Below are 12,518 nucleotides of genomic sequence, written 5' to 3' on the forward strand. Positions count from 1 at the left end.
TTCTCCTGCCTCAGCCTCCCAAGTAGCTGGGACTACAGGTGCGTGTCACCACACCCAGATAATTTTTTGTATTTTTAGTAGCGATAGGGTTTCACCGTGTTAGCCAGGAGGGTCTCAATCTCCCGACCTCACGATCCACCCACCTCGGGCTCCCAAAGTGCTGGAATTACAGGCATGAGCCACTGCACCCAGCCTTTTTTAAATTATTATTTGAAGAATTTAAGATTGGAATTAATTGCTCCTTGAATGTTTGGTAGACTCATCTGTAATACCATTTGAGCCTAGAATATTCTGGTTTTTTTTGAGACAGAGTCTTGCCCTATTGCCCAGGCCAGAGTGCAGTGGGATTACACGCGTGAGCCACCATGCCTGGCCAGAATATTCTTTATTGTAAAATTTAAAGCTGTAATTTCAATGTCTTGAAGAGTTATAGATCTAATTAGATTTTCCATTTCTCCTGGAGTCAATTTGGTAGAAACAGTCAATAAAGACTACAAGACCAATTTAAGTAGATTTTTCAGTTTGAGTGTCCTGGATCATGTACACAATCATGAATGTGAAGTCTGTCTGCATGAAGAATCATCTGTGGTTATAAATTCTTAGGAGGTTTTTTCCTTCTCCCCTCTGGAACAGCGGTTGAAGCAGGCAAGTTTCCTAATCACCTTCTCTCCTTTAGTAGGGCAGCATTTTTCTTTTTTATAAATAGTTGGCCTGGCCAGGCATGGTGGCTCACGCCTATAATCCTAGCACTTTGGGAGGCCAAGGCGAGCAGATCACCCAAGGTCAGGAGTTCGAGACCAGCCTGACCAACGTGGCGAAACTCCGTCTCTACTAAAAATACAAAAAAATTAGCTATGTGTGGTGGTGGGTGCCTGTAATCCCACATACTCAGGAGGCTGATGCATGAGAATCGCTTGAACCCAGGCAGCGGAGGTTGCAGTGAGCCGAGATCGCGCCACTGTACTCCAGCCTGGGCGACAGAGTGAGACTCCGTATCCAAAAAAAAAAAAAAAAAAATTGTTGGCCCCTTCATTGAGCTAGTGGACCTTCAGGGTTCTTAGCTCTATAGAAAGTTCTGTATCTTAATTTCTCTTTACATAAGCTCAGGTCTTGTCTCTTGTCCCTTGAATCGGGTCCTAGACGTCTAGAGATCAGCAACGGCCCTTAAAATAGCTTCCACCTTAAAAATCCCCTTACCACTCTATAGATTCAAACTCCCACATCATTTTTGGTTCCTGCAAATTTTACTTTTTTGAGAGCTCAGCAACGTAACTAAAATAATGTTTTAAATTTTACATCCAGAATGTTCGGGTAGTTTGTAGCTGACTTGTTTTCAGTTTAGTCTGTCATAATCCCTGAAATGGAACTGGGAAGTATCCAATCCTTCTTTAGACTAAAAAAGAAAAGATTTGGGAGTTTTTTTTTTTTTTTTGGAGACAGAGTCTCGCTCTGTCACTCAGGCTGGAGCACGGTGGCGCAATCTTGGCTCATTACAACCTCCGCCTCCAGGTTCAAGCCATTCTCCTGCCTCAGCCTCCCGAGTAGCTGGAATTATAGGTGCCTGCTGCCACACTCAGCTAATTTTTGTATTTTTAATAGAGATGGGGTTTCACCATGTTAGCCAGGCTAGTCTCAAACTCCTGACCTCAAGTGATCCACCCGCCTTGGCCTCCCAAAGTGCTGGGATTACAAGCGTGAGCCACCGCACCTTGCGTGGGAGAAATTTTAAGATTTCTGAAAAACAATTGAACAGGGCTTTATAATAAATGAGTAAGCGAATACAGCATTGTCTAGTAGAACTTCCTTTGATAATGAAAATGTTCTCCATCTGTGCTCATACGATAGCCACAAGTGGATATCAAGCACTTGCAAAGTGGCTAGTGTAACTGAGGAAATGAATTTTAACTACTACCATAAAGATTCCTTTCACACTGAGGTCTGGTATTTAATAGAACCTCTGGTAGCTGAGGCTTCCTATGAGCTCATCCTTTCCTTGGCATTCTTTTTTTTTAAGAGACAAAGCCTCGCTCTCTTGCCCAGGCTGGAGGGCAGTGGTGTGATTATAGCTCACTGCAGCCTCAAACTTCTGGGCTCAAGTGGTCCTCCCACCTCAGCCTCCTAAGTAGCTGGGACTACAGGTATGAGCCACCACGTGGGGCATGAGCCAGGCCTTTTTGAAGAGTAGAATTCTGGTTTTATATTTTAATCAAAATTATACCCATATTGATTAATTTTGCCGCTAATGAATACATTTCTCTACTATTTCATTTCAAATGTTTCTCTTTTGCTCATTATGTTTTAGCTACACAGGTCATTCCTTTTGAGACAGTCTTGCTCTGTCACCCAGGTTGAAGTGCAGTGGCGCGACCTTGGCTCACTGCAACCTGCAACTCCTGAGTTGAAGTGATTCTCCTGCCTCAGCCTCCCAGGTAGCTGGGATTACAGGCACACACCACCACACCCGGCTAATTTTTGTATTTTTAGTACAGACTATGTTTCACCATGTTGGTCAGGCTGGTCTCGAGCTCCTGATCTGAAGTGATCCGCCCACCTCAGCCTCCCAAAGTGCTGGGATTACAGGTGTAAGCCACCATGCCCCACGGTCATTCCTATTTTTTAAAAATGTCAAGCACATTACTGCTCTAGGGTCTTTGACAGCTAATATTTACTGTGCCTGGGCTCTTCATATGGCTGATATGGCTGGTTCCTTCTCATCATTCAAGTCTCAGCTCAAATGTCACCTTTTGAGAGGCTGTCCATGATCATTTTATCTAAAGAGCTTGGCCGAGCATGATGGCTCATGCCTGTAATCCCAACACTTTGGGAGATGGGCAGGTCACCTGAGGTCAGTTTGAGACCAGCCTGGCCAACATGGCAAAACCCCATCTCTACTAAAAATACAAAAATTGGCCAGGTGTGCTAGTGTACGCCTGTAATCCCAGCTACTTAGAAGGCTGAGGCAGAAGAGTCGCTTGAACATGGGAGATGAAGGTTGCAGTGAGCCAAGATTGCACCACTGTACTCCAGCCTGGGTGACAGAGTGAGACTCTGTCTCAAAGAAAAAAAAAGGGGGGGGGGGGGCTCCTATCCCCAGGCTCTTTCACACTGTCCAGTTTTGTCCTATTAACAGTACTTGGCTGGGCACGGTGGCTCACGCCTGTAATCCCAGCACTTTGGGAGGCTGAGGCGGGCGGATCACGAGGTCAGGAAATTGAGACCATCCTGGCTAACACGGTGAAACCCCGTCTCTACTAAAAATACAAAAAATTAGCCAGGCGTGGTGGTAGGCCCCTGTAGTCCCAGCTACTTGGGAGGCTGAGGCAGGAGAATGGCGTGAACCCGGGAGGTGGAGCTTGCAGTGAGCCGAGATCGCACCACTGCACTCCAGCCTGGGCGACAGAGGGAGACTCCGTCTCAAAAAACAAAACAAAACAAAACAAAAAACAGTACTTAATCATTATCTTGTTTACCTCATGTACCCCATTTGAATATACATTTTATGAAAGAAGAGGCCTCGTTGTCTTGCTTAGAACTAATAGCCGCTGGCACATGGAAAATGGAGACCTGGAAAGGTTAAGAGACTTTTCCAAAGTTGCACAGCTAGTCAGTGTTGGGGCCCGACTTCATGGCTCTCAATTATGGGCTCTTTTTGTTAAAACATAGCTACTTTGGCAGGGTGCGGTGGCTCACGCCTGTAATGCCAGCTCTTTGGGAGGCCCAGGCGGGCGGATCACGAGGTCAGGAGTTCGAGACCAGCCTGGCCAACATGGTGAAACCCTGACTCCACTTAAAAATACAAAAAGTTAGCCGGGAGTGGTAGCAGCCGCCTGTAATACCAGCTACTCAGGAAGCTGAGGCAGGAGAATCGCTTGAACCTTGGAGGCAGAGGTTGCAGTGAGCCGAGATCGCGCCATTGCACTCCAGCCTGGGGGACAGATCCTAAGTCTCTCCTAATAATGCTTTCTGCATCACACACACACACACACACACACACACACAAAGTAGTCCTTTTTTTTTTTTTTTTTTTTTGAGAGGGAGTCTCGCTCTGTCACCCACGCTGGAGTGCAGTGGCGCGATCTCAGCTCACTGCAAGCTCCGCCTCCCGGGTTCACGCCATTCTCCTGCCTCAGCCTCCCAAGTAGCTGGGACTACAGGCGCCCACCACCACGCCTGGCTAATTTTTTTGTATTTTTAGTAGAGACGGAGTTTCACCATGTTAGCCAGCATGGTCTCGATCTCCTGACCTCGTGATCCAACCTCGGCCTCCCAAAGTGCTGGGATTACAGGCATGAGCCACCGCGCCTGGCCCAAAGTAGTCTTTTATCCAACTCCTAATCTATATTTCTGGTAGAAGTAATCCAAAAATCAAACTAACACATGGTACACTTTGTTATTGACCAAAAACTGACTGTAAATTGCATCTTGTTGCTAATGTTGAGAATGGCAAAAACTGTCCCACACCCATGAGATCTGTCTGAAAACCTAAACTCAAATCACTGGCAAAATAAATGTGTGGCTGACTGAAGCGATGTAAGTACCAACTCTTTTTTTTTTTTTTTTTTGAGACGTAGTCTCGCTCTGTCGCCAGGGTGGAGAGCAGTGGTGCGATCTCGGCTCACTACAATACTCCGCCTCCCGCGTTCAAGCGATTTTCCTGCCTCAGCCTCCCGAGTAGCTGGGATTACAGGCGCGGGCCACCACGCCCGGGTAATTTTTGTATTTTTAGTAGAGACGGGGTTTCACCATGTTGGCCAGGATGGTCTCGGTATCTTAACCTCGTGATCCGTCCACCTCGACCTCTCGAAGTGCTGGGATTACAGGCGTGAGCCACCGCGCCCGTCCGTAAGTACCAACTCTTCACAAAATTTAGATCTGTTAAATAACACCAGTGAAAAACGGGCTAACCAGAAACAATGGTCACCAAAGAAACCCTCAACAGCAGAAGTTACAAGTAATAATTTTATATGGCAAAAAAAAAAAAAAAAAAAAAAGAGAAACGAAACCCTGGGAGACGAATCATACTGCAAATCATATCCCTGGGTAGCAGGGCAGAAATACAGGTAAACAAAATAGAGAGGAGGGGGATGCCTCTAGCCCGGAAATAAGTGGGTGATGGAGATGGTTCTTCTGGCCATATTCGTTTACCTTTCTTGTCAGCAGAGAAGTACTGAGTCTACAAAGTAAAAAACTGACCACGATGAAAATTTCTGCAAAGTAATTAAAATGGGAGAAAAATGGAAATGGCTTAAATACTCGGTATAAAAAATCGACCAAGGAATCAAATGGGCTCACGGATTTGCGTCAGAAACGTTGCTTCCCCGATAATTGGTCAACGTCGGTGTAACTATGATTAAAATGTCAGTATTCAAACAAGGCCTCCAACACTCCCGTGGCCCAAGGGCGTCTTCGGCTCCCACTCCCGGGCGTGGGCCTGCGGGTCCCTCTTCACTGCGCAGCCACCTCTAGCCCGCCGCTTTCGGGACTCTCAGCCTTCTTTTCCCTTCCCTGAAGGCCGGCCGGCACCACAACGGGGCCAAAGGCAGTAACTTGGTTGAAAGGCGCGCCCTGGGACAGGTCAGCGGGCTCCGCCATGCGCGGCACGCAGCCCGCAGGAGCGGGTGCCAGAGCAGGGTAGGCCAGGAGTTAGCAGCCCAGCCAGGCCGCTGGACTCGGGCTAGGGGCGGGGCCAGCGCAGGGGGCGCAGGCGCACACCGCCTCCGCGGCAGCATGGCGGACGCAGCTCCTCAACTCGGCAAGAGAAAGCGCGAATTGGACGTGGAGGAGGCCCACGCCGCCAGCACAGAGGAAAAGGAGGCAGGAGTTGGAAATGGTACCTGTGCTCCTGTCCGCTTACCGTTCTCCGGCTTCAGACTGCAGAAAGTGCTGAGGGAGTCTGCGCGGGACAAAATCATTTTCCTACACGGGAAGGTACCCGGAGGCAACCCTGAGGTGGGATGCGGGAAGCAGTGAACCAATCATCGCCTCGGAGGCAGATTTTTTTTTTCGGATCTCGGCTGGAAAATACCAATCATTATCACTCGGGGGAGGCGGGAGTGCGCCACTAGAATGCATAGAGGGGCGGTGAAAGGCGGCAAGATTGCCTTTGAAATTAAGGCAATGAACACATCTAGCTCTAATTTTTCTAATGTCTCCACTAGAAATATCTACTGGGAGAGTGCATTGCAGATTAAAGATCACATGTTACATTCCCCAAGCCATTCATCATCCATTTATGTATACAGGGACTAGGAACCCAGTAAATGTTAGATGTCTCGCTCATCCCTGTCCGTGGAAACGACATGAGACTGTAGGAGATGTGATCTCTGCCTTACGCGACTTCAGCCGTAACAGGAGAACAATATATTATAATTGTTAATTCAGTTCTACGCACGCACTTTCATGCATGCCAGACACTAAACTAGGTACTGGGGATGTGGAGACGAAAGTTACCATCCCTGATCTTCAGGACTACGGAATATTTCTGGCGAGACAGATACACACAGCTTGCTCCAATACCAACGTGCTCAGCAATCTGGCAGGGGCTGAGGAGAGATGGAGACCATTCCAGGAACTAGTGAGGAGGCCTAGCCAGAGCAGATATGGGGGTTCCCCGGAAACTAGTGAGGAGGACTAGCCAGGGCAGATAAGGGGGTTCCCCAGAACTACTAGCAGGAACTCTCACCTTTGGGAGGATCAGGGAACCTTGGCCTAGGCTTCCATGCCTCTGTGTGTATCTGGTTTTTAAATTTTTATTTATTTATTTATTTATTTATTTTTGAGACGGAGTCTCTCCTCTCTGTCACCCAGGCTAGAGTGCAGTGATGTGATCTCGGCTCACTGCAACCTCTGCCTCCCGAGTTCAAGCGATTCTACCTGCCTCAGCCTGCCGAATAGCTGGGATTACAGGCCCCCGCCACCGTGCCCAGCTAATTTTTGTATTTTTAGTAGAGATGGGGGTTTCACCATGTTGGCCAGGCTGGTCTCGAACTCCTGACCTCAGGTGATCCGCCTGCCTCTGCCTTCCAAAGTGCTGGGATTACAGGCGTGAGCCACCGCACCCGCCTTTTTTCTTTTTTTGAGATGGAGTTTCACTCTTCTTGTCCAGGCTGGAGTGCAATGGCACTATCTTGGCTCACTGCAACCTCCACTTCCTGGATTCAAGTGATTCTCCTGCCTCAGCCTCCCAAGTAGCTGGGATTACAGGCATCTGCCACCATGCCCAGCTAATTTTCGTATTTTTAGTAGAGACAGGGTTTCACCATGTTGGCCAGGCTGGTCTTGAACTCCTGACCTCAGGTGATCCACCCACCTCTGCCTCCCAAAGTGCTGGGATTATAGGCGTGAGCGACTGCGCTGGGCCTTGTTTTTTTTTGTTTTTTTTTTTTTGTTGTTTGTTTGTTTTTGTTTCTTGTTTTCTGTTTTTTTGTATGCGATTCTGTCTGGTTCTCTCACCCCAGCTGTCTTCAGTGTGCAGCACCTGTTGGAGGTGTTAGTCATGAGAGCCTTCGAGCTAGGAGTCACTTGGGAGACCTAGGTTCTAGTTTCTGTTTCAATGCTGACTGTTCATGTGACCTTGGGCAAGTCACTCAAGGTCTGTTTTTCATCTTCTGAAATGGGGAGAACTTGACAGAGGTCTTGTAAGCCTAAAATGGAAGACAACTGAGAAGCCTTGTATTCTGGGGAAGAAAGGTGTGAGAACTGCCACAAGGATTTGGGTGGAGATGCCTTCTCTGGCTGGGCATGGTGGCTCACACCTGTAATCCCAGCACTTTGGGAGGCTGAGGCAGGCATATCATTTGAGATCGGGAGTTCAAGACCAGCCTGGCCAACATGGTGAAACCCCATCTCTACTAAAAATACAAAAATTAGCCAGATGTGGTGGCATGCGCCTGTAATCCCAGCTACTCAGGAGGCTGTGGCGGGAGAATTGTTTGAGCCCAGGAGGTGGAGGTTGCAGTGAGCCAAGATCGTGCCATTGCACTCTAACCCGGGCAACAGAGTAACACTCCATCTCAAAAAAAAAAAAAGAGATGCCTTCTCTGAGAAAAGAAATGTGAAATGTGAGTGCTATTGGCTAGACTTCCCCAGAGGGAAGACTTCAGGGAAGGAAATCCCAAGTATTGGGATTTCAAAGGCCCCGGGAGCTTCTGTCTTGCTCTCCAGAGTCTCATCGTGATTCTGCCCTTGAGCCCACTGATGATGCCTCTGCTCACAGGTGAATGAGGCCTCTGGGGATGGGGATGGAGAGGATGCCGTTGTGATCCTGGAGAAGACGCCATTTCAGGTGGAACAGGTGGCTCAGCTCCTGACGGGCAGCCCTGAGCTCCAATTGCAGTTCTCCAATGATATCTACAGCACCTATCACTTGTTCCCTCCAAGACAACTGAATGGTGAGCAAGAGGTGGCCAGGGTGGCTGTATGGAGGGAGAATGGGATGATGGGAAATTAGGTGGTATGGTGACCAGACTCTCTATACCCGATTTGCATATTCTAGTACAATAGGGAGATTACTTCCCTAGGGGACATTTGGCCATCGGTGAAGACATTTTTGATTGTCAGAATCGGGGGTGGTGGTGGGGTGTTGCTTCTGGCATCTAGTGGGTGGAGACCAAGAATGCTGCTAAACACCTTACAATGTACAGGACAGGCTCCCACAGCAAAGTAATGTCAATAGTGCTGAAACTCAGAAACCTGGCCAGGCATGGTGGCCCACACCTGTAATCCCAGCACTTTGGGAGGCCAAGGCGGGCAGATCACCTGAGGTCAGGAGTTCAAGACCAGACTCTTGGCCAACATGGTGAAACCTCATCTCTACTAAAAATACAAAATTTAGCTGGGCATGGTGGCGTTCACCTGTAATCCCGGCTACTTGGGAGGCTGAGGTGGGACTCGCTTGAACCCAGGAGGCAGAGGTTACAATGAGCTGAGATTGTGCCACTGTACTCCAGCCTGGGTGATGGAACAAAACCCTATCTCAAAAAAAAAAAAAAAAAAAAAGAGAAACCTTGTTGTAGTGTAGTATGTTTTAGGGAGAGAGTGTGATTCATGGGATAGAATAATATATATATATTTTTTTGAGATGGAGTCTTGCTCTGTTGCCCAGGCTAGAGTGCAGTGGCGCGATCTCGGCTTGCTGCAACCTCCGCCTCACAGGTTCAAGCAATTCTCCTGCCTCAGCCTCCCGAGCAGCTGGGATTACAGGCACCCGCCACCACGCCTGGCTAATTTTTGTATTTTTAGTAGAGTCAGGGTTTCCATCATGGCCAGGCTGGTCTTGAACTCCTGACCTCGTGATCCACCCGTCTTGGCCTCCCAAAGTGCTGGGATTACAGGTGTGAGCCACCGTGCCCAGCCAGAATAATAGATTAATCTACTAATTGAATGATAAAAATTGTCAACAACACTTAGGAAATCCTTACTATTGTATCTACATGTATTAACACAGTTAATCCTCAAAACAGCCCTCTTGTAAGGAGGACTTTACGAATGAGGAAACCGGTTTTTGAAAGGTTAAATAACTTGTCCAAAATCACACAGCCAGTAGGTGGCGGGAAAGCTAAGGTTTTTCAGTAGACTGGGGTCTTGCTCACCATACTCATTCTGTGGGCCAGCCAGTGTGTCTGGTGCTGCAAAAATCAGTCACTTCCCTGAAGGAACCTACTTTCTGGTGGGAGAGACAACTAGTGAGATCAAGGGGGATGGGAGAGAAGGGCAAGAACTCGTGGGTTAAAAGGCAGAGATTTGTTTTTCATTGCAAGCATTTCTTAATTTATTAAAAAGAATATTCCATGCCAAAAGCCAGGTGTGACATGTGCATTTTTTCTCAAGATGGTTAGATTTTGTAGGCAGCTTTGTTGGAAACATGAGTGAGACTGGTTGACCTTAAAGATTCCTTCCAACCAGCAAATTCTGGAATTTGTTTTGCAGCACATGGTGACTTTGTCATATCCTTCTGTCTTCTTGTTTGCCCTCCAGCATTTAAGAGCAGTCTGGCTTTGCAGATATCCTGCCCCACAGTCTTTTGATAGATATTCTTTTCTGCCCTCCATGAAAGGGTGCTATTGTTGTCCTTTGGAAATATGTGAACACTTCATGGTGAGACAAGCAAACCTTTCATGACTTAATGCAAAACAGCCTTGTCTTCCATTGAGCAAAAGCCAGATTAATTGGTGCAAGTTGATGGAAATGGACAGCTGTATTTACTTTCTCAGGCATTGACGTTTAAGCAAATGTATTCCTCAGCACAGGGCGGCAGAAGAATGACAGAAGGCACCGTGGCCAAACACAACTTGGGGTGGCCCCCCGCATTGCAGGCTCTGGGGGCTGTTATTTTACTGCCACACCCTTTCCCTCACCTTCCGAAATCCCTCTACCCACCCTCCCCACCCTTGGCCAAAATTCAGAAGGTTCTGCCCGACAGATGAACCCTGTGGAATTCACAGGCTGTCCTTTTTATTTTCCCAGTCCTTCTGTGGCATTGCACACAAGTGGAGGTAGTCCCTGCTCGCCCTTTCTGTTTCTATTGTTTTTCCCAAGATAAGCACTGAAAGAGGCAGTGGGTTATTGGCCCACCACAAGTCCTTGTTCCCACTCAGAACCCCAGGTGTCTCCAGGGCCACCCCCACCCACCTGGGAGCCTCAGATGTTCATCTTTTCTTTTCCTGCCCTTTTTTTTTTTTTTTTTTTTGAGATGGAGTTTTGCTTTTGTCGCCCAGACTGGAGTGCAATGGCACGTTCTTGGCTCACTGCAACCTCCGCCTCCCAGGTTCAAGTGGTTTTCCTGCCTCAGCCTCCCGAGTAGCTGGGATTTACAGGCACACACCACCACGTCCAGCTAATTTTTGTATTTTTAATAGAGATGGGGTTTCACCATGTTGGCCAGGCTGGTCTCAAACTCCTGATCTCAGGTGATCCAAAGTGCTGGGATTACAGTTACAGGCATGAGCCGCTGCCCCTGGCCTTCCTGCCTTCTTGGTATATAAGTCATCCCTCAGTATCCACTGGGGATTGGTTCCAGGACTCTCCTTGGATACTAAAATCTGTGGATGCTCAAGTCCCTGATATAAAATGGTGTAGTATTTGCATGTACCCTAAGCACATCTCCTGCCTGCTACAATGTAAATGCTATGTAAATAGTTATTATACCATGTTTTTTAGGTAATAATGACAAGAAAAGTCTGTACGTATTCAATACAGACGCAATGTCCTTCTTTTTTTAAGTATTTTTATTCTTCATTTGGTTGAATCCACAGATATGGAACCCACAATACGGAGGGCTGACTGTACATGCGGTGCCTTTCACTCTTGCTTTTCCTACCAAAACTAGGGATGGGGATTTGGAAGTCGCAGTGGTTTGCTTCAGGGCCCAGTTGCTCCCTTGTTTAGCTGCATACCTTTTCCCTGGGTGATATTCGAGGTCAGGATTGTCAAACTTTTTCTGTCAAAAACCAAAGAGTAAATATTTTAGGCCTTGTGAGGCACAAATGGTCTCTGTCTCCTCTTCTTCTTTTCCTCCCATCTTCCTCCCCAACCCCTTCTTCTGCCTTTTCCGCCTTCTCCTTCCTTCTTCTTTTTCTCAACCCCTGTGAAAATGAAAATATCACTCTTGGTTTGCTGATTGTACAAATAGAGGTCCAGCTGGCCATAGTTTGTTAACCTCTGTTCCAGATTTTTACCACTCAAAGTGTGGTTTGTGAACCAGCAGTATTCGCACCACCTGGGAGTCTGGTAAAACAGAATCTCCTCCCCATTTCAGACTACAGAATCATCGGAGTCTGCATTTTAGCACAACTCCCTGGTGAGCCATATGCACGTAAAACTTTGAGAGGCACTGGTCTTTAAAAAAACACCATCTGTATGCCGGCGACGCCCACCTTTATTTCTCCATCCTTGACCTCTCCAAGAACTCCGGGCTCATATTGAAATAAAGCCCTCCTTGACATCTCCATTTGGAGGTCTCATAGGTGCAATTCAAGAATCCGATGCGCTAATGTACTTAAAAGCACTGAGCACATATTAAGTAGTAGCTGCTATTATTAGTCTCATGTGCCAGGCCCTATGCCGCGTACCGTAGCTTCAGAGATGAGTAAGATAACATCCTTGTCCTCACAGTCTTGTTTGGGGTCAGGGGTGGGGACATAGTGGTGAAAAGAGGAGAGTTTGGTCACTGCCTGGATATAAGGGGTGAGGTCCTCGAAGGTTGGAGCCATGTCGCCCATATTAGGTGCTTTCAATAAGTGAAGAATGAACCCACAAACTGACCTATGTGTAGATTTGTTTTCCTGTGGGCTGGGCATTCCACAGCCACAAGGTGGCAGCATTGCCAAAATAGTCCTGTGGCCCACTCCAGCTGTCCCCTCTGTGGGAAGGCCAGCTAAGTCAGAGCCTGGGACCTCCCTCTCCAGTCCCAGCCTTGGAGTCAACTCAATGCTGCCCACCCCGAGGGCCCTGAATGTGCAGTTCCTGCAGCCTCAGCCCTCTGTCCCCCTGCACGGTTGTGCCTTTGAGTTTTTCTGCTG

At 47.7% G+C, this 12,518-nt stretch overlaps 1 protein-coding gene across 2 annotated transcripts in view; it reads left to right on the forward strand.

Moving 5' to 3' along the window:
* The first annotated feature begins 5,398 nt into the window (after nucleotides 1–5,398).
* DCPS (decapping enzyme, scavenger) overlaps nucleotides 5,399–12,518 on the forward strand; it is a 39,772-nt gene continuing 32,652 nt past the window's right edge. The window contains exons 1-2 of one of the 2 annotated variants that reach the window (XM_016922497.4): nucleotides 5,399–5,928; nucleotides 8,216–8,390. In XM_016922497.4, the coding sequence (XP_016777986.1) occupies nucleotides 5,728–5,928; nucleotides 8,216–8,390 (376 nt within the window). In that variant the 5' untranslated portion in view covers nucleotides 5,399–5,727. Of the gene's footprint in view, nucleotides 5,950–8,215; nucleotides 8,391–12,518 lie in introns of both variants that reach the window. The other variant, XM_016922496.4, reaches the window with a different exon arrangement.

This window comes from Pan troglodytes, chromosome 9, assembly GCF_028858775.2.
Source record: "Pan troglodytes isolate AG18354 chromosome 9, NHGRI_mPanTro3-v2.0_pri, whole genome shotgun sequence".
In the NCBI taxonomy this organism is placed as follows: domain Eukaryota; kingdom Metazoa; phylum Chordata; class Mammalia; order Primates; family Hominidae; genus Pan; species Pan troglodytes.